At 33.1% G+C, this 26,691-nt stretch overlaps 1 protein-coding gene across 2 annotated transcripts; it reads left to right on the top strand.

Annotated features, from left to right (window-relative positions):
• The first annotated feature begins 1,008 nt into the window (after positions 1 to 1,008).
• On the top strand, positions 1,009 to 26,691 carry LOC114942031 (uncharacterized). 2 transcript variants are annotated; one of them, XM_029317297.2, is made up of 7 exons: positions 1,009 to 1,561; positions 12,132 to 12,255; positions 19,643 to 19,753; positions 20,417 to 20,554; positions 20,646 to 20,743; positions 21,301 to 21,466; positions 24,573 to 26,691. In XM_029317297.2, the coding sequence occupies exons 1-7, from the start codon at positions 1,436 to 1,438 to the stop codon at positions 24,674 to 24,676; spliced, it is 867 nt and encodes a 288-aa protein (XP_029173130.1). In that variant the 5' UTR covers positions 1,009 to 1,435; the 3' UTR covers positions 24,677 to 26,691. The 2 variants fall into 2 exon arrangements, with proteins under 2 accessions (XP_029173130.1, XP_029173128.1); XM_029317295.2 differs by lacking the exon at positions 21,301 to 21,466 and adding an exon at positions 21,605 to 21,770 and having other exon boundaries at positions 1,013 to 1,561.

Raw genomic sequence — 26,691 nt, 5'->3', positions numbered from 1 at the left:
CGGTGGTGGTGGGATCGCGCTCACTATAGGGACGAAGCAGGAGCGAGGTTCGACGCGAGTAGACGGCAGGTACACAGCCTCGAAGAAACTGTTCTCATTTCATAGAACGACTTTCCTAAGCTTTTACCTCGACCGCGTCCAAACGGGTTTTCATAGATATATGGACGACGACAAATGTCACACGTATATATAAATATATATATTGATACAAAAAATTTGTTTCTTAATATTAATTATCAAAACATCTGCCTCATATGCAGGATTTATTTAAGTAAAAATTAAGTTATTATTTTTTAACAAATATCCTTTTTATTAGTAGAAAATATCCACACCAAGTTTTATTTTTTTTAATTTGACTGAAATTTGAGGGAAAAAAACTTAATTTTTGCTTCTCTTTCTTTAGAAATGTGTATAACTTCTTAGGGAGGGATATAAAAGTATATGTTTATTAAGAAATCCCCCTTAATTTTTAACAAAGAATCATCTTCTAAAATTTTTCGAATTTATTTAGACACACCCTGTATATATTATTATCAAAAAATAATTAACAAAATCTCTATGAATCACAAATTAATGTTGCGCAACTCAATCGAGTCTTTGATCAAAATATGGTATATTGTAATATATAAAATTGAGAAAAGAAGTATATTAAATTGAAGAAAATTCTCTCAATACGCAATTAATATTACTACGAATTTTAGTGATTATTTTCAATAATCATCGTGGCATGAAAATTGAAACATACACGCCCGCCCAGTAATATTTGTGCAACTGTCAAATCGGGATCGCGGAGTCTCGCGAGGAAATGCCTGCGCAAAGACTAGCGGATTCTTTTTTTCCGAATGAAGGGACCACTTCTTCAAGCTTGCTGTGTGCCAGGTGCAACAGGTCGCTCGCGTTGAGCACCACTGCGGGTAAAACACAGGTAATATACCTGCCCGAGGCTACGAGTCCGTCCCCACCTGGGGTCCGGTTCTCTCTCCTTGCTCTCTCGGCCGGCTCTCGGCTGGCTTTCCTTCGAGGCGAGTCGGGGCCGTTAGTGTCGTTGCCGTTGTGAGAGGAATAGTGGTGTGTGATGCGGAGCACGCATCCTGAAGGACGTATTCGTCGCATACCCCGAAGAGTTCGCGTCCCTTCATTTTTTATTACGATTCCCTCCCTCGAGTGAATTCCCGCGGGACCGGCGCGTCACGTTCTCCAAAATCTTGAACTCCGCTCGTGGTCCAGCTCTCTCTCTCTCTCCTCTCATCCTCGTCGAAAGACTTCGTCGTGCGGTAACGCTTCGCGTGGCAGCGACTCTTCCTTCCGTGCGCGGATGCCCGCGTAAACGGTAGTAACCACGTAAGTTGTTGCGCGGTGAATGTGAGGTGAAGCTAACGGAAGAGACGAAGAAGGCTTCGAAGAGGAGAGTCTCATCAGAGATAAAATTACCGAGATGCCGTGCTCCGCGGTGACGCTGTCCCTCGCCACCATAACCGGTATCATCGCCACTGCCCTTCTGGCGATCGCCTTTTCCACGGACAACTGGCTCTATACCGAGGTCAAGCGCGCCCAGATCCAGGTTTGTAGCGATGTCTGTGATTATATATCTCGGAGAAGTGTATGCGGAATACGGAGCGCCAAGGGTGCGATACGAAAGTCGAAGATCGAAAGATGGGATAATCGTCCCGAAGTGATATATGAATAATGTAGAATTAATTATTTCGCTCGGATTTAAAGAAGAAGATATACTTCGTCGCGATGAAGAGTTTATTTATGTACGAATGAATTCCCCTGGCTCGTTTCACATTCTTTTCTCATGGTTTTGTTAGAAAAGGATATAAGATTGAATAAAAATACTATTTAATTTTAGCTAATGTTTGTAAGAAATATTTTGAAAATATTTCGAACAGAAATTAAGAAATATGAGAAATTGAGAATTTTATATTTTGAAAATATATAAATAGAAAAGATATTCATTGCCATAAAAATATTTTGCTAAAATATAATCATTCTAATAGTTTGTTACTTTCTGTTAAACTTTAAATACAAAAGAAAATACGTATGACTCAAGTTTATAATGTGTTTACGAAATTTCAAATATATTACTAATATAAATATAGAATATGTATGCTTGCTTTTCTATATTTTTATTTTAGATAGAAAGCACATTATTTTGTTTTCATCTTTTACTATATAAAGCACTTTTATAATAGCGTTTATTATATTTCTAAATTTGAGACACAATTAAAAACCCTTGCATTGTATTCAGAATAATTCAAAATGAAATTCATTCTTTTTTTCCATTATCTGGATTTAAAACGGATATGTATAATCAGAGAAACAAAGAGACCAAATTTGGAAAATTATAAAAAATGCAGTTTTCAGCATCTCTGCGTTAGGAATGCGCGAATATCTCTAATATTTTTGGGATTTTATAAGAATTAAAATTTATAAAAGCATGACATGTAATATGAAATTCTTGCATCATTCGAAGATAGAATGACTGTTTGGCACGTTCTGTGTGTATATATCTTGCAGGATCTTTTCTGGGAAGAAATTACAATGCAAATTGTAATCTTTTACATGCTCGTGTATAGCAGGGTTTCATGTTGCATTAATGCACGTAATTTGAGATGCATCGCAAAAATCTAAAATCTGCGAAAAGAGGATGACGAAATTTTATCGTGCTGTTCCATTCGTGTCTCATCGTGGGACGTCATCAGCGTCGTTGTTAAAGCAAAATTCGATTTAGCCGCGAACGTGCCCCTAATCTGTACTCTCGACGCAGCGCTTATTCAAATTTTGATTAAACTACCGTTGTACGCGGATACTTCGCGGCTTGGATGAAGGCTTCGATCATTTATGAAAATGGACATTTTCCTGTCCGAAGTTGGATCACATCCGGATCCCATTATTCTCGAAGGCCGAAGCTGTCATCAACTGGCGTGCTCGTGAATCTAATTTTTTTTTCTACATCCTCTGCAAAACATCGATCCTTAACGATACAAACACAGAATGCTATAACGAAATTCGATCGTGATATACCCTGTAATTTTTTTTAAATTTATACGCAATTTACCTTTTATCTAGTTATCTAGTTTTCATTTTTATTAATAACGTATATATTTGCGTTCATATGGCATGTAATTACATTGCACGGTGATATCCTTAATCATTATAATTTTATTTGTGATCATATAACGGATATTTACTGTTATATAACAAGTTATTCTTCTCATTATAGTAACTACATATTATTATTATTACTATTATCAATCTTTTGAGTAATCACAAACAATTAATTTAAACTGCAAAGCTATTTTAAATAAAGATGTGCGTCAAAATGAGCGGTTATTTAAGTGTATCTATTAGAAAGATTAAATTTATACTTCAATGCACAATTTAAAAATATATAGAGTGTATATAGAATCGCGTATTTTATTTATTTTTGTTACAATGTAATTGTACATACAATTTCTGATAATGGAGAATTTTATGGAAGCTATTGTAAATATTATGAAAACAATGCAATTATTTTTTCGAGACACTGAAAAAAACATTTATTGAATTCGAATAAATATTTATTTCAATACTGTTTTATAAATCACTTATTTAGAACTAATAATATTGATTTAATGTGAAAAATATTTATTTGATATAAGAAAATTTTTTTTTTTAACAGATAAATATTTATTGATTTTAAATAAATGATTTATTTAGCAGTATTAAAATAAATATTTATTAATGTAATAATTTTATTTCAGTCTAGTAATTCATAATATATAAAAAGAGGATATAAATAAAAATTAGTCCAGAAAATTTTTCTAATTAAAATGCACATAGGATATTACGATCATATAAAATGGATTCAAAAATTTAATTAATTAATTAATTAATTACTAAGGCTAGTAAAAGATAGTGTTAATTGACGAGGAGATTGCGTAATTTATTTAGGTTTAAAAAATGCATTCTTCCTTAAGAAAGGAAAGGTAGGAAGTAGAATCCCTCCTTGTGACTTCCGCCGTCTTGTCGTGGGTGAATGTACGTGTCAAAGGCCAAGTTTACCCTCTAGGGTCGTTGAAAGTCGAACGGATGTTGCTCTTGCAAACTTTTCATGGAATCTGTTTGAGAGGATGTCTGTGGTATTTCGAGGGGGACATACCAGCGAATATTAGTGAGAAACGTTCAATTCAAATTCTCTTTCTCTCTCTTGTCCGATTCTTCTTAATAAAAAATATTAGTCAATATTATTGCAAGCAAGCTTAGATTATGTTGTTACAAAGAGAATTATTTAAAGAAAATAGAGGCAATTGTCCTCTTTTTGAAAAAAATATCTCAGTTATTAACTGAACACTTTAAATAATTAGTACGATAAATTATAGACACAGTTCATTTTTAATGATTAAGATTGTAATGAGAAAAAAATTGCAATGGCAAAGTTTATTATCGTACCAAGTAATGTATGCAACCAACTTCGTATTTGTTTGAAGAATGACTGTACGTCTTTTGTATGCTAAGCAGTTTTTTTCTCGCAATAAATTCTTTTGAAATGAGGGTTTAAGATTCTTCAATGCTTATACGTTCCAGATAATCAGAACTGCTGATTCGGAGATTTTTTGAAATTCATTTACGTCATATAATTTTTAATCTAGAATTTATGATAAATCATAGACAGTCTTTTTAACAGGAAGTTTTTTAAATTAATCCATTAGCATCGCTAGTTACATCACGAGTTGGCAACTAAAGAAAAACGCAGGTACAAATCACCATAGGCATATAAAATATTCCAGCATTGATGTAACTTCTAACTTCTCTCTTTCTCTCTCATTTTCTACGCGACGCAAATAACATATTTGTAATGTATAAAACAATGTAAGTTATACAGATTTTATTATCATAAACATGTAGACATTTCTACATGTATCTAAGCATGTAGATGTCATTCTCAACATGATTATTACAACAGAATCTACATGAATGATTTCGCCATTAACGATCGATGTGCGATGGAAGCAGAATACTCTGTGCAATATTTTATTTACCGCGAAGAAACGTATTATTTACACATGCCGTGTATTTGACGTTACTCTGAAGTCGTTATTCCAAGCAGCTGAACCTGCCTCTGATTAAATCGGATTATCTCGTCGTTAGCGGAATCTCATTTCACGGGTATCCCGTTCCTCTTTGCGCTTTTCTCTTTCTCTTAGCTCTCCTCTCCTCTCCTCACGCTTCTCTGTCTCGATCTCTCGCCATCTCGTCCCGAACGATTCACGTTCAGAACGATCGACATTCCGAGCCGCGCCCATTCTCAGCACGTTGGTTCAACAAGTCTTGCGTTTAATGCTCAATGCACTGACATTTTACATTAAACACTCTTAATTCAAACTTGCGTAAATAGAGAGCACACGTGACGAAGGTCTAATCAGAAATTTATCCTTATTCTTAAAAGAGTCTAATTCTATCTTTGGGACAAGAACTCCACGCAATACTTCGATTCCCATAGCTGTTTGGATTTTTTTATTTCTTATATTAAATTAAGAAATAATTTTTGAATTTTTTAAAGTTTTTATGCTCCATAAAAAAATAGAGATATTAACTACAGATGTCACCTATGAATGACAATGGGACAATTAAAGGATTAAAAAAATGTTAAAATTTTAGCAAATTTTAAAAATCAAAATCTTGTATAGACTATATGTGAACTCAAGTTTCGAAGTTGCTTTCAATAATAAATAATCTGCCACTTGCAATACAATTTTCTCTGCTAAAAATCTTTTGCTTTCTTTTTTAAATGATTTCAGTTAAAAGTTTTTATTCGAAATTTAATTGATTTTTTTTTGCATTTTTGCGTGACTCGACCATTTCACTTAGAGACTTAGAATCGGCATGCGGAGAAGACCCACTAATCCACTTCGACGGATCAGACACGCTGCATCCGAAAGGATCTCGCGTTGCGATTCCGCGAAGAGGCGCAAAGTGCATCGCCGCATATAACGTGTGTGTGTACTACGCTCTGTTATTTTCGCGCCTTTTATCCTTGACGGACGCGCACGCATCACGATTCCTCGACAACCAGGCGGTTACCTCGCCTTCTCGCTCAAGATAGAAAGAAGTTGTCAGGGGAGAACCGTGCGTACAGTTATGTCGTATCGCGCATCGCGGCGAGTAAATGTTAGCGAATGCATGCAGCATTTGAATGTCGAACAGAGATGAGTAAAAAATAGTATTTTAATAAACATAGTGTTTGGAAAAAAAAAATATTCAGAAGAAAACTTAAGTTTTTCTATCGAATTATAAACGATTAATATGAAACAATAATTTATTTAACGTATATACATTAAATTTTTCTCTAATAAAAATATTTTCTTACACGAATCAGAAAAAATAGCATAAGTAAATTAAATTATATTCAAAATAAATGTGTAAATTTACATTTCCAATTATTTTTCTCATATCATTGCATAATATTTAAAATGATTGATCCAAGTTTGAATGAAAAAATGTCGAATATTGACTCTAATAAGAATTTCTTTTCAATAATTTTTCTAAAATTATTATTATTATTAATATAATTTTAATTAAGTATACTTTAAATATTTAATTTTAAACGATAAATGCTCAATTCAATTGAATAATTATTAAAAATTCAATTTAATAATTATTGTCAATAATCTGTATTTAAAAGATGCCGCAATAACTGCGAGTAGGACGCAAGGCGATAATTGCACAGGCGTTACGACGCGACCTCGACGACATCAACGACATGCAAACATCGTCGATTAACGGGAAGTCTGCGTGTAAATTCCTGATATTAACGAATCCCATTAATAAGGATGGGATATCGAAGACACCCGACAATTCTTAAGTTAAGGAGATTTAAAGACAGCAACTCTCTCTCTTTCTCTGAAGGACAATCTTGACGCAAAGGATAAGAATTTGTTAACGCGTTTTAACGGTTTCGATGTCCCGTTTGTGTTAAATGTAAGGAAAGATAAACTTGAGGTAATTGCCTTTTCAAAGACATGTACTAGACATACTAACAATAAGAAAAACCTAATAAATTACTTTTTAATATTCGAAAGTAGGAAGAGGAAAAACAATTTACTATGTGAAAGGGAGATAACTAATTAATACGATCGGTATGCAGCAATTTTAATATAGGATCATTTTTCTTGGAAAGGTTATAGATATTGAAACTGGTTTTAGAAAGGAATCTGATTACATAACGTATTCATCACGTTCAATTGAGAAGAAAGAGAATTTGGGAGAATCATAATATTGTTTTATTTTATCTCACGTATATCTCACGTATGAAAAATATTAGAAATATTACGTTTCTTCAGCTTCCTGCGTCTTACAAATTCAATCTATCGCTGCGCAATAATTTTCGTCTCGCCGCTTTAATAATAAATTATTTATGATGAGCGCGCGTGCAATGCTTAATTCTCGCGATACATATATAAAATCCTGATGGCAAGATGGTTCAATTGCGTTGATTACATCGTTCGCATATCCTCGTCTATTCGTTAGCATGAAGGAGCCTGTTTGGTAGTTATCGTGTGTGCACAGTAGCGCGTTACACGCGACGTGGTATTATATTCATCAAGTATAGTCAACTGTACTTTCATTCGAGAACCGGTGACGTGGCGGGTTGGACGCGCGCGAAGAAAGGAATGCGTACGGTTCAATTTATTTTAATAAATAATTCTCGACGCAGAAGTAAATTTAAATAACTTTTATAAATAGAATTTTTTTATACTGATTTATTCAATAAAAAAAAAGAGCGAACATATTTCGATAATTAGAGTATTTAAGTACAAAGTTACACAAACGCAGGTATTATATTAAATTAGAAAGTCTTGGAAATTATCTTTCATAGAATTAAAGTGTTGTAAATGATTTATTTATTTTTGTAATTGTTTATTTCTTGATTATTTACAAAACATTTAAATTGTGATGCTCCTGTGACTCTCGTATTATTAATGAGTTAAAGGGATCGTCATATATCGAGCCGGAAAACACTTCAAGGCCGCGGTTAGCAATCCGCGATGCTTTTTAAAGATGTTGAATGGCGTAACGCGGCTTCGTACACGAAACACGTTCAGGAGAAACTCGAGTATTGCACGAATATTCTTTTCCCGTTCTGCCCAATGTATATTGATAAAGATCATCGGATCTCAGCATGTTTTTTTATTACGTGCGGAAGTGCAATATATATATATATATATATATATATATATATATATATTTGCTATCCTAATGCAATATTGCAATATGCGGTGTAATTTATTTATGATAATATAAGTTTGCTATTCCATATACATACACATATTTTCTCCTTTGATATCTAAAAGAAGCATTGACTTATCGTGATGTAAAGATAATGTGTAAGGGTTTATATAAGAAGATAAATATAGGAAGTGTAAACGTCTCACACAATCAATATGACAGCTGTCACATTGATCGCATTTAGCAGAGACAACAGTTATGCAACAACAATGTTTAAGTACTGGTCGAAACTCACTAGTATGCAATCTCTAAAAAGGAAAAGAATTCTAAAAATGAAGGATGGGAGATAAAGAGGTCTAATATTCTAAATATTTTTTATCTCCGAAAATCCCCAATACAATATTAAATTATATTTCTCTAAATTCTATCGAGCTTTACATTTGCATCATCTTTTATATTGCGTCAATCGTATGTGTGATTATTAAAAAACAAATATAAATATGAAAAAAATATTTATATACGTTTTACATATTTAGAAATATAATTTTCAATTGCAGACTTAAGCGCTCGATTAACATAAATGTTGCAAGGAAGTCAACAAATATGCAAAATTGCGCAGAATTGTATTTGCCAGTTGAATAATCTAGTCGCATCACGAAACGAGTTTACCGTCCGACGTGACAAATTAATGCGGAAATTCCTTAAATGCAGATCTCGAAATGAGTTCAATTATGTCTACTGTCATTCAAATGAAAACGGTACCCTCATAAACCCGCATTATTCACGATTGGTCTTCTTAAATGATTACTGCACGATGATAGATTATTCAAATGACGAAATGATGCAATCGTAAATCGCACACAGCAATGTCGGAAAAACGATCGCGACTCGTGAGTAGTCAATGAACTGGAGGAGATTGATGCAAAATTTAAATGAAAGTTGCTGTACGTAACACAAGACGGTTCATTAACTAAAAATCTTGTTGCCAGCAAGCGAGTTAAAAAAATATCCTCAGGTTATTTTAATATGAATAAATCCGTATAAATAAATAAACTGAAAAAAGATAATGCCGATAAATTATACTGAAATTAATAAAATAAAATATATATTCTTCAAATATATATTTATAATAATTTTTCCAGTATCGAGAACGAGATATAAGTTCGATAAAAGCTATATTTGCTCTATATATTTGCACAAGCGTTCATAAATATTTTCCTTAATCGTCTATAGCTGCTAACAGTTATCACTTCGTTTTGCAAATGCAACATTATACAAATATATAACGTTGAATAATCATGATGCGGTGAATTTTATAAATAAATCCATAATGCACGCGTTGAGATCAAATAACCACAGTTATAAAATTATAAAAAAATATGTACAAAAAATATTGAGAAAATAATGTCCAAAAGAGGTGTGAGAGAGTTACGATTTCTCATTATCGATAATGTAATTATTTCCATTGAGCTTCACGGCGGATTTTCCTTTCTATGTCAAAGAAATCAGCCGGGCTTGACGATGTTCCCGCGCTTGAGGCGAGCAATGGCGAAATAACAACGTGAAAGCAGAATGGTGTGGCCTAGACAAGACTGGGAGATTCGTCGGTATCCTCCTTTTTTTCCTTTTTCTCGCGAGCGACAAATGATAGTAACTCTTGATATGTACTGTCGCGAGAGGATTCACATATTGCATCCTTAGATAACAAACGTTGCTCGTAAAAATTTCCACGCGAAGAAAATACTCTCTTCTCGAACAACAGATTGCGTATATTTCTTCAAATTGAATACTTCTCGTTGTTTTTTTAATAACAATTTCGCTAAATTTCTCGTTGTATCTTGGATATTTTTTCAGATTTGTTACACCGAACTTTTTAATTTAAATAATACATACATTTTGAACAGATTTCGTCATCCTTTTGCAATGTTGTATATTTGTATCACAGCTTTATATTCGTAAAACGAAGTGATTATAGCAACTAGATGATTATCAAATGCAATTAATTTATAAATAATAATAATATATATGTTACACTACAAATTGTCCTTTTTTTTCTTTTATTTTGCATTTCATACTAATAACTTTTGCAAATTAAATCAACAAATATATTGAGCGAGTTTTTTTACTTCATCGATTGATTAGTCGATAAATTTAAAAAATCGCCCATTAATAAGAATCTTGTTACTCGCTCACCATAAAACACAATTTTAACTGTATCACGAAATGAAAGTTCTGGTAAATATGCATCATTTACCTTGCGCATTCTTTCAAAGGAACTATTCGGAACGCATGGGTGTTCGCCAAGGTTAACCTGCTGGAGCTTGCATCAGCGACGCACGTCATACTCGTATACGATTATTGGTAATCGAGGAAGAACGTAGGCGATGGAATTTCTTCAAACACTATCAATCACCACGTTATTATTGACAAACGCAACGAGACTGTATTTCTCGTACAAGGAAATTTAATATCTACCGTTCAAATGTTGAAAACAATAAAATTCAATGATGTAACGATTTATACTTTGTACGATGTTTCAAGTTCGAATCGTCTTTCATATAGTCATTGAAGAAAAAAAACAGTGAGAAAGTAAGAGTCTGGTCGTAAATTAAAAGCTTCATAAAAGATATAAATGAATCACTCAAGGAGAAATTGCGGAGATATTAATATCGTCTGCGAAATCGAATCGAGTTTTGAAAGAAACGCTTTCTTTCGCATTGTACGCTTTATCAGCGATCGGGGTAACAGTGGGTTCGAGCGAAATGTTTCGTGGGAAGCGATGTGTATGTGTGTATATGCAAAAAGAAGGAGCACGCGTGTTATTTAGCCGCGCGCGGAAAAACGTTCCTTTCCGTCGTCGACGGTCGCGATTCATGCGTTCAGATTTCCCGCGTAACGCGGTGTGTTATTATACTTTCTAGCAGACGTTGAATCGGGAAATCGAAGAGGAACTTTCTAGAAAATAGATCGTATGCAATTCGCGCCGAGGACAATTCGAGATCGGCATGAGATTATATCGTCGAGCGATCGCTGCCTGGAAGGAAGGCGATCGATACCTGCCTATACGATCTGAAATTGCATCGAATTTCGAGGGCGGTATGCGAAATACATCGTCGAACATAAGAAAGTATACACGGAACTTGTATCGACACGCATGAATAAACGCTCTCTACGCTTCTTATATAGGCTTCATGGGCGAGCTCATCGCGAAATTCCAATACTTCGCAACGTCGAGTAAAGGGAAGACGGAATCGTTTTCCCTCGTAATTTCATCCATCGCACACACGAACCAGCAATTCTTTACCACGACTGTTCATTTATACGAGTGTCACGCTATATCAAATCATTAGTGTAGATTTTTTAATGAGCGATCGATTTTTTAAATTGACAGGAAAAACGTCGAGAAAATATCAAGGGCTTTATTTTTATCATTAATTGTCAATTTTTCATTATTACACATATTTTTTGCAAAGCTTCAAATTAAAGTTTCGCGTCAGTAAATTGGCAAAGTTGAATTTAGAATTCGATACGCACACACAAGAAAGCAGAGTTGCTTGTAATCGGTTTTTAGCTGTCTCTGTATTGAACGTAGTAAAATGTAGTTAAATGAGCATGGCTGTCCCTTTCACTAAAAATACGAGAGAGATTCAGACAGATGTTCTATCGTAGGGGAACACGATGTTCTTACTTTCTAACGATAATAACATTTTCGCGAAAGGAAGAACGCGTACTTCATCTGCATTCGAAAATGCATGTACAGTAGTAGAGCTCTCTCCATCAAGGCGAATTATTCGCTACAATTTTGTTCCTGCCCTTTCACTTTATCATCGTTAATAACGTGACGTTTTGCAACGTTAAATCAACGTCTTTTTTGCGATTGTCCATATCTGCCTATTCAATGAATGTTCTTCCTGTTACAGCAATACGCGAGCAAGCATGCCGAGCAGAGCAACTTGATAGAGCAAATGAACAAGAAGTATTATTATTACACGAGGACTCAGGGCTTATTCAGGATATGTTATCCCAAAGAGAGACCACCGACAGGTAAGGAAAATTCCAAAATAGATCGTTTAATAATCATTCGTATATAGGTTTCATAAATATTATGCTATCTAATATTTATATAATAATTGAAAAAAAGATTAGATAATTCTTAATTTCTCTTATCATGTGTAATTATGTGCATTCTTATTTTTAAAATATATACACTGAAAACATTGTTAAATTAATAAATATTTATTTTAACACTACCTAATAAATCATTTATTTTAAACAAATAAATATTTTTCACATCAAATCAATATTATTAAATAATTTCAAATAAATGATTTATTTGGCAATATTGAAATATCTACTTATTCAAATTCAATAAATTTTTCTCAGTGTAGCAGAATAAATAAATGCGTAAATATGAACATTGTAAAAAATTGCGGAGGCTTAATTTTCCGAGCAATATTCGCGATAATATTTACACTCCAAGATCAACAATAAATTCTCTCGGGTTTGCCGTTCAGTGACATCTCTTACGCGGCCTTTAGGAAACTTTCTATGTTACGATCTCGTAATGTCGTAGGTTATCCGATCCCACGTAATAGGTGAACAGTTTATAATCGGCTGCACAAACGCGCACAATCTTTGGAGAAAGGTGCATTTTCTCTCGATAGCTCCGGTGCAGTGCATCGCAGCGCTTTCTCATTCTAGAATCCGTTACCGTGCATAATTCAGCATTATGCGTTTGTGTGAACAATGTTAACGTACTAGGCGTTGTATGAATAAACTATAGCAAATACTTTCTTTTTTATCCGTCGAAACAAATATTTCCAAATTCGAATAAAAAATATAGGTACACTAAAAATATTTTATTATATATATATTTGTTTTATAGTCCAAAAGATTAAAAAGTAAAATGTACTATTCATAGTGGAATTTGTCGAGTAGGAAATCATCGGAAAAATCAATATCATTTCCGAGTATCGGATACAACCGTTAGTTAATTATAATACAAAAAAAAACGTGTCGTACGATCAACCACACTATTTTCCAGAAACCATTTCGAACGAAATACTTAAATAACAATATGAAAAAAATAATGAATATGAAATTCTATCTTAGAGCAAAAACCGATTTATGCGAAGTTTTTCTATCGATTTTAACCGCGAGAATCCTCGTTTTAAATTACTTAATAGACGACAAGACTTTCCTGGTTCGAGGATTGCTGGGTAATGTTTTTTACAGAACGCACCTTGTAAGTGGACCGTTGCGATCGCGGTCGTTGCGAAATAGTCGACGTGCCGATCGATCGGCCGATCACCTGCGTGTTAATGCCTTACAAATACAAGCCATATCTTAGTTGATTGCGAGGAACGAGAATGATATAGTCAAATATGAATATATAAATTCAGATTAAATTTTCACGATAATATATAGCTTCAAAAAAATGTGTTCCTTAAAAATTCTTTCTAGAAAGATAAACATTTCAAACATGAAGCTATAAAATATTTTCTCTCAAGTAGTGTCATTTAAAAAAAAAGTGCGATATATATTAATTAAAGGTATAATTAAATCTTTATAGATTGGCGAAAAAGGTGCATACGCATGCTTTAGTACAAGGATGTGATAAGATCCTACTTCGCATCATGCGTTATTTCGTATCTTAACGCTTTATGGCTTGGAACGCCTTCTCTACTTTCTACGATAATGACGCATGTCCTCTATTAATGATCAGTAACGTATCGAGAAGTATTGAAGCAATATACAGAAAAAAAACGGGCGATGTTTGTATCTTTCATGAGCAGTAAATCTGGTTAAAAATAAATATTGTAGCATGCAACTACAATGCTACATAATCGAATGCAATCACATGTAATACAATGCGATGATACATGATTAAATGTAATTAAATCCGTAATCAGCGCAATTAATCCGATTACGGACTTAATTTCATATAATAGCTCTGATCTTCGTCAGGAAGCATATGTCGATTAAATGGATTCCGATAGGAATCTAGGTCAAAGCCAATTAAGATATTAAAATTGCCGGGTCTAAATTATTCTTTAAGAGTCCATATTTTCCAATATCCATTTTTAATTACAGTTTAAATGTATTCCTTTGTTTTCCTCTAAATTCTATCTCTCTAAGATAATTGAGCTGCGATTAAGTCTTTAAAATCTTAAAATTCACATGATTGTAATATAAATAACATTTCATAGATTCTATTGTTTTTCTCAAATGCATGTATGTGAGAACCCTATAATTTGTAACAATATGTCGACACGCGCTATGTGATGTCATTTTTTTACATCACATGCAGATCGCGAAATCGACTTTTGCATGCCTCGATGATTACGCAATGCTCGTACAACGACATAATAATTAGAAATTATTATGCGAGCGTCAGCGTTGCGAAGATGTGCGTTGCGTACGATCGAATTGTACAATCGATCTGGGTAAGCAAAAATATCATATAAATACATATTCTAATAACTCTGTGTGTGTGCGTTATGTATATGCGGGATATTACGCGAAGAACGGCGAGTAGAAAATCTGAAGTGATGTAACATAAGAGCTAATAATTTTAAATCATGTTTAAACAAGAAATGTATAGAATATAAAGCAATATAAATTTATTTTTAGCTTTATCAATAATTCGGGATATGTAAAACAATTTTTTTAGACTCATACATTCTAGGATTTATTTTTTTTCTCAATCATATTATGCGCAGCTCTACTCGCGAAATTAGACTTTTTTAAAACTTTCTAAAAGAAGTATTCAGAGCTTGATTTGTGACACTAATTGAAGGTTTAAAATATATATATATACATATGCGTGTATATGTATATGCGTAAATTCTTTTCGTGTAAATCCGGTACAGGTGATTCCAGTTCTCCCGGAAGTTTCAGATTGCGCATTCTTTGAGCGGGAAGTGAAAACGCTTGCCCATGACGAAGCACCGACTATAGTAGATGCGGGTTGTGCATACATTAGAGGGCTCATATAAAATCTATTGTTATCCGCACAATAGTGAACCATAGTCGTAAAGAGGAAGCGGCGAATCAAGCGGACAGGGTTCGTAAAATTCCGAGATAAACGCGAGGAAAGTGTGTCGATGTCGCGTGTTACAAAGCAGATTCGTTTCACCAGAGAGAATCGATTAAAATTGACTCTATTGAGCAAATTGTTCTATTGAGCAAATAGTATGCTATTGAGAAACAAAATGGAAAAACGCGCATTGGTGTCTTATAACATAGATAGGAATGTAGCTGGAGAAAGAGAAAGAAAGATAAATATTTGACCTATACAAGATATATATGTACTTGAAACCTATCTGCCAAAAATTGCGGACGACAGGTGAAATTGCTGTCCCAAAATCACCTGACGCGAGAAGATGTCAAGATCGCATCGGTTGCTTTCTTACACGATACGATACACTGAAAACAAATTATTAAATTAATAAATATTTATTTTAATACTGCCTAATAAATCATTTATTTGAAATAAATAAATATTTATCTGTTTCGAAAAGAATTTTTTTATATCAAATAAATATTTTTCACATCAAATATTATTAGTTTCAAATAAATCATTTCTTAGGCAGTATTGAACTAAATATTTATTCAAATTCAATAAATTCTTTTTTCAGTGTAGCAGCATCCGTCATAAATAATTTTGTTCTCATTAAATTGAAGTAATCGTTCTCATTACCCTATATACTAGTATATTTATTTTCGCGAAAGAGCTAAGTTAGTAGATCCTAGATTAATAATGAATCGCAATAGGCGATCTAATTTAGGTAACATAAACGATCGGATGGCGGATGCTGAAAGTATGGAGACAATGCTTTCTCACCGGGATCGCGTAAACGAAAGACACTCTGGTACATGTACTTGTTTGGTAAGATCGTGGGACCAGAAGAGATGGCGAGGAAAGGCGAGGCGTATCGAGGCCGGATCGGTGAGAATCGATTCTATCGGTCGGTCGATACCGGAGCGAAGAAATTGTCCGGCTGAAGCGAAGAGAAGACTCTCTTCAACACGTTTGTGTTTCTCCTGTCGTTTGGCCGGAAAATAATCGAAATGATCGATGCATCGCTCGTATCACCGCAATACCGTTCGCCGACCGACAATGCCTTATCGGTTTCGGCGTGCCGTTTTCTTCCGGCGACCCGCTTCCGGCGACTTCGGTTTATTAGGCGCACGTGATAAAGCTATCTTCGCGCCGACAAGAAACTTAAGCTAAGTGTTAGGTGTGTAATACTTAAAATAATGCGAAAAATGTTATCTTAAAATACTGTAAAAGCATTTGAAACAAAATCTACACCGAGAAAATTTTCTGTTAGAAATTCACCCTGAAAATTATGGTAATCGTGGAACAATATGGTATTGGAAGAATTTTATAAGAGTTTCTTTGATTAAATATTTATACCACAAATAATATTTTAAGAAAATTTGCCATCCGAATTTCTCTTCTATCCATTAATTTCTATTATTTAATATTAACTCTATTGATTTCCCTATTAGCATTCAACTAATATAATTGACAATAAAAATCATATCAAATCATATTCTAGATTTATTTCCAAATTTTACATAGAATATTCCACAATTATAAATTGCTTTTTCAATAACAAATTCTTTAATTAATATCAATATTTTCTTAATGAAAATATGATTAGCATATATGTTTTCCGAATTGTTTCGTATAATTATCCTCTGTAACGAAAAACCTCAAATTAAAAATGTAAACTCTTCTTCCGCAATATATATATAATATAATCTGAAACTTATTAATGCGACATTTTCGCCACAGAAAACTCGATTTTAAAGTGATTAAAAAATTTCTTACTAAAAAGATGTTGGATAATTCCGGAATACTCTGTACACGAAACAATTTTGAAATCAACCTGACAATTCTTGGAGATATATTTGTCGAACATCCGTTATATATTTGATCACGTGAAATTTTGACGAATAAATTTTATCATACTTTTATACGTCATTGGCCAGCGTCAAAAATCGAGGTCACGAGACATACGGTCGCGAGTGGACGCGCGAAAAATTTGAAGAAACCAGTCAACGACCGGTCCGGTGGCTTTTATCTCTGCCTTCTGGTATCACTCGCGTCGCGTGTCGAAAAAAGGTACGTGGAAGGCCCCGCGCGATTACTCGGCATCGCCACCGACGCTGAAGATCCCTCTTCCGGAATGGTGAGGAGCATATAACGCGTGTACAGTTAGGCGCGAGTCAACGATCTTGGCATGACGCCTCGTTTAGGCGGAAACTAGATTCGAAGAGGGTCGAGAAAACGGCCGCATATCCATCGTCCGTCACTTGAATCGCAAATATTTCAAACGGTATGCTTCGCCGCGAAAATATATCTCGATCGGATGTGTCGAGTCGGAAAACTGCATGTTTCTCTGTCCGCTTATTAATTCCGACGATTCCTGATTTCCGATTTTTTTCAGTGAACGATTTTCATTCATTTACAACCGAGGGATGAAATGACAAAATTAAATCATAGTTGCTAGGAAAAAAATAAAAAATAAAATATAGCTGAAAAATATATAGATTATATATATTATATATAAAAAAAGAATAATATATAAATAATAAATGATATATATATATATATATTGAATATATATATAAAAGATAATATATATATATTAAAAAAAAAGAAACATTTAATCGAGAAGTATTTGAAACATTTGATCCTGCATTTATTTCGAATCTGCGCGTTAAATTTCGAAGATTTGATTTCACTCGAAGAGATCGCGTTTAAATGTCTGAACGTCATTAGCGATAACGATCCTTTATGAGAAATTAAATGTCGCAAAAACTTCTCGAGATGGCAGATATTGCTTGTCCCGGCTCGCCAATCAGATATATCCATTCACCAAGAGGAGACCGTGAAAGCACGGCTACTTTACGACAACTCTTTCCTCCGCGCGATACGTCTTTCGAAAGTGGCATTTCGCGGATTAGGATTCGCTAAAAGAGTACCGTTGCAAGACCGACGAAAGACCGAGCGCGCGCTCGCGCATGCGAGCCTACGTAAGGGGATACAGGTAAAAGCATACCGCACACTGCGCCAGCTGCATTCTGGGTCGCATGCTTTTCGAGACGGGAAGGGGCTGTGGGATCTTGGAGTACTGAGATAAATCCCAGCAATAATTTCCCACACAGATAAATATATACGAGCCTGAAAGTATTTAATAAATGCGTGTTTCCAAAAGTTCCTCATATTCTATATATAATTGAAGGTTAAACAAAGGATATATTTCTAATGATCAACTATACCGAAAACTGTAGAATATTATTAAAATATAAACAAGTGTCTTTTGAATATATCCGAAATGCATTTAATGATGTGATAGAAATCGTTGCAATAAAAAGATGCTGTAAATTTTCAGAGCAGCACATAATTACAAAAGATATTTCAAATTTATGTTTCAAAAAATAAAAATTCAGAGATAATAAGTTTGATTTCCCATTAATATCAAACTGATATTATTTTATCAGAAATTTCACTACTTTCTATTATATACATGATAGAAAATTTTAACACTAAAAAGTTATGAATAATAATAAAATCTTTTATTTTTTCTAAAAAATCAAATTAAAACACTCAGAAAACATTCTTTTTATTTATAGAATACTCGATATAAAAATTTTATTTGCAATTTTTCTTATTATATCTAAAGGACTTATTTAGAATTTCCCTCAAATTTAATTCTTTCATTCTTTTTATATCTTTTAATTTTGATTTCCTTTAAAAGCTTTTTATATAAAAATAGAACACGAAATTGAATTGAATTGTGGTGTCTAATCCATTTCCTTATTGCTTCTTGTGTAATCTACTGCATGGCAAACATTCTGTTTTCAACTAAATTTCTTTAAAATGACATGAATTTTCTTGACAGTGATATAAATGACACCATCTGTATAGGCGTGTAATATGTTATTTCGTACTTTACCGAGATTTCACATTTATTTCTCTTAGAATGCAGTGCGCTTGAATTCTGGATGTTGTAATCAGACGTTGGATGAACATTAACTCGCATACCGCGCGGCTGGTAGAATTAGAATGTCGATTGTTATAATTAACCAATTAGACGTTGTATGTTTTTTCATGTAAAATATTTTTTATTTTTTCATAATTATAAATAAAGCAATTTGCAAACTCACGACAATAATTTTAGAAAGAAAAAATACTATTTTAAAATAGAGTTTTAAATATTAATAATTTTTTCTTTTAAAAATAATTGTCTTGTCATTATATAAGAAAAACAAAAAAAAGTTAAAAATTGATTTATAGATTTTATTTATTTATAGATATGCGGTATGCTTTCTTTCTTTTAGCCATCTCATGAGTTAATAACGCAAAGTTATACTCTTATTTATATCGTAATTATATTTTGTATATCTTTTGCAGTCGAGACTTATTTGAGCCCTGTGGAGACACATTGTATGAATATCGACTATTTTATTCCCGATGAAGAAAATCAGACGAGGGGTTTCAATGACGACGCAATGGCACGACTACGTAAGTATGCAAAATTAAACAAATTTCATTTTTCGCTCTCTCGCTTATCAATAAAAATGAGTACAGTTTTCCAAAAAATTTAATCAATTAATATTAATTATCATTAACTTAATTAACGACTTTCTTTTTTTTCATTGTTAATTTTTTTTCTAATACATCTCAATATGTATTTTAAAAATGATTCTATTAATTTATAAACTCTGTTTAGATAAGAAATTAAAATATGTAAATTGCTTTTAAACATACCAGTTTTGAAAAGTCTACTTAATTTATTTTAATGTGAAGTAAATGCACGCGTGTGTCAAACTTTCTCTTAATATACTTAATAGAATTCTCATAAACATCTCATATTTTGATCATGCCAATCACGCCAACGCATCATGCCAATACGTAATATCAAAAAAGTTAAGTCTTACTTCACAATACGTCTGCAAGTACAAATGACGAATTATAGATATTTTAGAATTCGGTCACGTTGTTGCCCGATGTAGCGCGAATGGAAAGTTCGATCGCTGATACGACGTGGCAAAGTAAACGCGTGAAAATAGTATAAAAGGCAAAATATAATTTCCAGATTGTTATAAAAATTATTATAAAATGATCCTTTGTAAATGCATATGCAAAAAATACATAACGCATTTAAATATCTTATTATTGTTATAGATATGGGGAGATCTGTGATAGCTCTCTTCATGGTCGGCTTTTTCGCGATATTTTCGGCATTTTGGACGGGAGTAGTCGGATGTTGGAGAAGATCACCAGGAAACATTACGGCCACGGCGATTCTAATGTTATTTGCCTGTCAGTATATTTTTTAATATCAATTTTTGAAAATATTCACTGAATAAAGATATTTGGAATATAATCAAACATCTTTTTTTCAATTATGTAGGTCTACTGAGTGCTGGTGGTATGGGCTTATGGCATGGCGTAGAGTATTATGAAAAAGAGAAACTCGTCGGGGAGGAATATTATCAACAATGGAGCAACGTAAGTAGTGTTCTAAATTTTTCTTTGGACAGTAATTTTGTTCTCAATATCAAATTATTTATGTAAAATGCTCAACAATTCGTTCAAATGTTAAGATTTGTCGTTGACTGTTCATGTCGATCGCATACAGAAGATTAGAAATAATACAGTATGCTATAATAATAATATCGATCATTTAGATTATTTAAATTGCCCTAAGATAGAGTTTTATACTTTATCTAAATTATCCACGCGATCGCTTAAAAGTCAACTGCAATTGATTAATATTAAGTATACATATGTTATTAGCGAGCAAGATAAGCGAAAAAGATGCAGACTTTTAATGCAAATTAAAATTCAATGCTGAAACAATTTTTAGAATAAAATACTAAATATTTTCTCTATATAAAATCATATTATATATAGAGAAGTGTTTCGCTTGTCTCGCACCGCGAAAAGATTCTTTCCAGGCACATCGAATCGATCTGTCTCATCGAATATCTGCATCGAATCCGAGGAAGCGTATTCTACTGATGGCAGAGACAATGATATAGTGTTTAAAAGAAATTTACCCGCAGGTTTTAAAAGAAAACACGGCGCAATGGTACGACTGGTCGTTTTATCTTGCCTGGCTGGGGGTGGCTACGTGTCTGGGTACGATGACGCTATTCCTGATCGCGGCATCCTGCCTGAGAAGGGAGCGTGCCCGCGAACAGGCCCAGAACGTTCAGTACATTATGCCAGGTGACACGATAACCATGAAACGGTCGAACTAACTCGTCCCGTATCTCTTTTTTTTCTTTGTTATATACTACGCCCGGCGCGACATGGCACGACACGACACGGCACGACATGGCACGCGGGGGAAAAAACTGTCCCTAGGTCCTGAAAGACAACTCGCTAATCTCGTACGACTGGTCGTACGTGGTCGCTTGGGTCGGCGTCGGTTGGTCGTTGGTCAGCGCGATCTTGTTTAGCGCCGCGGCGATTTGCTTGAGGGGCGAGAGAATGCGCGAGGAGGCGATGAACATGCAGTACCTCATGCCTGGTACATATATAACATTTGCTTTCGCTAATTACGTGCACGCGGCATCCGACTATTCTAATTATCCAGCGATTCTTTCCACGATTTTTGCGCGCTATTTTTATTTTATTTTTGTCCAAGCCCGAAATATCATCAAAGATCTCACACATCACAAATTTCTCCAATGTTTCTTACAATTTTTATGTTCACTTTTATTAAGTTTTTTTTTGTTATAAAATATTATAATTATTGGTACTTGGATTTAAATATGAATAAATTATAAATAATAAAAAATGTTAAATCTATACTTTGCTTCAAGTAGCAGCGACTGATATCAACGTAATTTCGTAAACTAACAGTGAAACATAGTCAGATTTTTGTGGTCGTGATTTAAAATTCAATGATAACAATTTCTCTTTAAATAAAATCCTAAGAAGTATGTCGGATTCCACGTGCATTGAATGTTCTACTAACTTTAATTTATAATCATCAAACTTGATCACAAGGAACACGTTCCTTGATATAAGAATAACGATCATCTCGTCATCATACTAACTGGACTCAAAAGAAGAACGTCAATGCGGATGATATCATTAAACTCATTTTTAAATTCAGCTATTTTTATAAATATTTAATAACATTATATATTATATATATATATATACACATATATATATATATATATATATATATATATATATATATCTAGTTTACTCTAAACGTTTCCGTATTAAGACAATAATTATTATGCACAATTTATGCATTAAATCAATACCTATTATTTAGATTTAAGTTATTAAATATAATATTATATAGTTTTATTTAAGTTAATTATATTTAACTTGTATTAAATTTTTATTTTTTATAGAAACAATATATCCATAATAACTATTATTTTTAAGGATTTTAATTGATTCCAAATTACAAATAAATAATCTTTAAATATATATCCAAGGTTCGAGAACATATTATATATAAACTACAATCGTAAACTAATTGAATGAAAATACATAGCGCAAGACAAAAACAATCAGATCGCTTATTTAACTGTAACAAACCAAAGATTTTGTCAATCCCAATAACGCCTGTATATAAGAAGATTGGTCCTTACTGTTTGAATAACCCTGTTCGGTAATATTTTGAAAATATTAGCTGCGAACTTGTAAATATATGAAAAATGAGGCCACGTGAAACTAGTTCGATGAATATTAACTTGAAATTGCATGCCGAGGTTTTAGAATCAGTTTTTGCGCAATTTTCTAAGCTAAAACGAAGAGTGAAGCCGCGCGGAAAATTACTAGCCGGTCGAGTATTTAAATAAATTTTTTAAAAATAATTAAATTTTTTCGATACATCTATTTCAATATTACCAGTCTCATATTTTGATGGAGATTAAATATCCAGTGCTTCAATTAAAAGGAAATTTATATTTACAAAGAGCGATACATTCATATAACTGACATTGAGTAGAATCAAATGTGACAAAAGTATAATGTAAAATAACAAAGTTAAACTCTTTATTTAATTATTTAATTTAATATTTTCTGTATTTTTAATCCGAAGATATCTGTTTCATAAATAATGTACACGACCATATATGATTATCGATAATAATATATAATATGAAAATAATGTGATTAAGATTTAGGCAAATCAATTATCAGAGTGCACTGATAATATGACGTGTGGCAACGACTTATAATATTCATTCTCGCGAAACTTTTACTTGTCCGTCTCACGCTCTGTTTCTGTTACGGATTAAAGTACTTTTGTCACGCTCTAATCCTGAAGGAAACTTTCTAGTTCTCCTTCGGATGATCGATCGAGATGCATCCAGTACTGTTTTTCCGAACCTATTTTAATACTTTAAACTATACTTTCACTATAGTGAATGATATGTGACTTCCATTTTTATCTCGCTACGTTTTTCTCCCATTGAATTACGTGTCGTAAAAAAATCTTTAAAGTATTATATATTTCTTTCTCTACTTTTTATTATCTATATAAATAAAAAAAAATTGATCTTTCTTATCGAATGCAAAAAGTTACAATTTTGTTTCATAAAATTATATACAATATGACACCATAATTGTAAAATATATTAATTATACTACTATCTAATCATTCAAGATTGCATATATATTTTTTTAAACAAATGTACAAAGAAATATGCTCAATTGTGAATATAACTTTCCTTTTTCTTTCACTTTCATTGTTTTTGATATGTGAACTTTTGGATCTTTCGATAAGTTGGATCCACAATTGTAAAGACTTATGCACGATAATTGTTCTCTTTTTCAAGAAAAAGAAAATGGAAAACCGGTAATACTATATTATGTAAAATCGAAGTAATCGCTCGAAAGCGACACACTTGCCTAATTTTCCGTGCATTCATCGACCTCTTGCTACAAAAAAATTTCCGCGTGTTTTCGCATTCAATCCCGTATTCCGTTCGATCGATGTCGGAATTCAATTTACGTAGAACGTGTCTTATTTAGCAACACCAAATGTATAACGTCTTTTTCCAAAGATCAGTAAATATTTAAATTATCTGAATGATAAAAACGTGTTCTTTGGTCAATTAAATTTAAACTAATTTTTCGAAAGTATATTTAAAAATAAAAATTTAAACAAATTAAAATAAAATAAAAAATATTTAAAGTACTTAAAATGTCCATCATTTAAGAATTATATATACATCAAAGTTAAAATAGCTTACAATTAGTAAAATTACTTTGCCTCGTTTATTTGATGATCTAATTAAACTCTAACATTCTTCGTTTATCGAAAAGTATCAAATCTAATCTTTTTTCTCGTTTCTTCTAGTATACCCGCAAAAGCAGCAATACGCGTATGCCGGATATCCGGCACCAGCAGCATATCCGGGACCATATTATCACGGTTCTCAATATGGACCCTACAACTATTGAAGGAACTCGGCCGGTCGGCATCGAAGGAAAGAAAGTAATCCAGGCGCGTTCGTCGCCAGTATCGAAAAAAATTCACTATCGTGTCATTTAGCAGGATGAGGACGAAAAATATTCAATATGAAATTTAAGAGACTCGCTGAGAGATCGATCCGTGATTGATAGGGTACAAAGAATATATCAATTCGAAGGACCTCCGATCTCAAGCGTAACTTATCCCTACATATAATTAAAAATTCGTGGCTCTCTGAATGTTGCTCCGAAATAAGGATGTCGCCACGATAAATTCCCAAAAGCAAGCTCTTTTCTTCCCGCGATAGTCCGATCGTTTGGTTCCATCTAACCGGAGGCAAGAACCCAAACAAGACGAAAGGCCGAAAGACGTTTGAGAGAAAGTTTCTAAAGAAAGCCCGAAAAAATATACGGGAACGCCTTCTTTGGACGTTCTTACTCGCGTCTTTCAGACGTTCGCGTTGTCTGGAAAGACTTGCGCGAAACGGTTGCTCAAAATCCGCGTACTTAATATTTAGAAGTGAGAAATTATTTTGTACTTTTTTTCCAGTTCAATAAAATATAAGCACACCGATCATCCTTCATGCATCCTTCCCGCGTGTGCATATAAGAACGTGTGAATTCGCGCTCGCGAAAGATATGCGTTCGTCGTTTCCAGCGGACTCCGATGATCGATTTTATCGAGCTTTCTCGAATTCTCATTAAGGAACGTTAGATCGTTGATTTATTCAATCTTGTGGTGACGATTCCGCAAGAAGAGAAGGTCCGATAGAAAAATTGTTAATCGCCCCGAGGAAACTTGATAAAAACAGTCGCGAGTCTCGTAATTGAATTGATCGACCACGTCGATCGAATTCAGATCTGCGAAGCTTTGTGACGCCGCGTTTATCTTTATTTATTTAACGCGATCGAAGCTCAAATCTCTCTCGAAGAGAAGACAGCCGTCGTCGAGTTGCGCAAGCAAAGTGGAAACGTTCGTGTATGGACGCTCTCACTTCTTGGTAGTACCAAATATTAAATAAATATATGTCGACTCAACACACGCAAGAAAAAAGAGATTGAATTGCGATTTCGCGAAAATATTTGTTCGCGTCGCGAATTTAATTTAACTTTTTCGATAACGGAACCGATAGATCTTAATTAAAGATATCAAAACGCACAACAGTTATAGCATATACAAGATATGATTTGAAAGAAAACGGTAATATTTACAGTTTTCCCTAAATTATCTTATATTAAATGTATATATTTCAATGAGAATCTATCGTGCTCCAGAGTGCTGTTGGAACGCATACTTAATAAATTAGAAATTTTACTCGAAAAAATTAAAGCCACTTTCTCGAATACATATCGTAACATATAATGTAAACATTTATATAATATGTGGTGCTACTAGGATCGTTGACAATTTGTTAACGAGTTCGAAATTTATTTAGTATGTAGCTTTTTTGATAATGTCGATTTGTAAGATTCATTACATCGATATCATTTTATGTAAGGATATTTAAGAAGTAAGAAAAAATACACTACTCTTTCTCTCTTCCTCTATCTATCTTTCTTTCTTCAATTATTTTATATATACATAACATTTTTCAGTAAATAAACTATATCGAAATCATTTTCTCTCTCTATCTTGCGTCTTCCATATATAAATAGATCACACTTTATCTTGACTTAAATTTTTCTTATCTTTAATTTATCCTTCGTCGTAATTTCTTTCGTCAGCTCTTCTTATGAACGAGAGCAAAGCAATATTTCGTTAAAGAATAAATTATGTATATCGCAGATTATTACAAAAATATTAAGAATGTATTAAAATTAAAAATGCATTGTTAATGTTATATCATAATCGCGCGATGAAAAAAGCTAAATAAGATTTAAGAATGAGTGTAAGTATAAAAAGATTAAAGCAACAAAAAGTTGTATGTAGAACAAAACAACGAAAATTTATCAAATTTTAGATATTAAATATATATAATAGAATAAAGAAGAAAATATATATGAAA

Source organism: Nylanderia fulva, unplaced genomic scaffold, assembly GCF_048542155.1.
Source record: "Nylanderia fulva isolate GAGA-0341 unplaced genomic scaffold, ASM4854215v1 Scaffold5, whole genome shotgun sequence".
NCBI classification, from domain to species: Eukaryota; Metazoa; Arthropoda; class Insecta; order Hymenoptera; family Formicidae; genus Nylanderia; species Nylanderia fulva.
The sequence above is the reverse complement of the archived record's forward strand: the minus strand, read 5'-3'. Positions and strand labels throughout refer to the sequence as shown.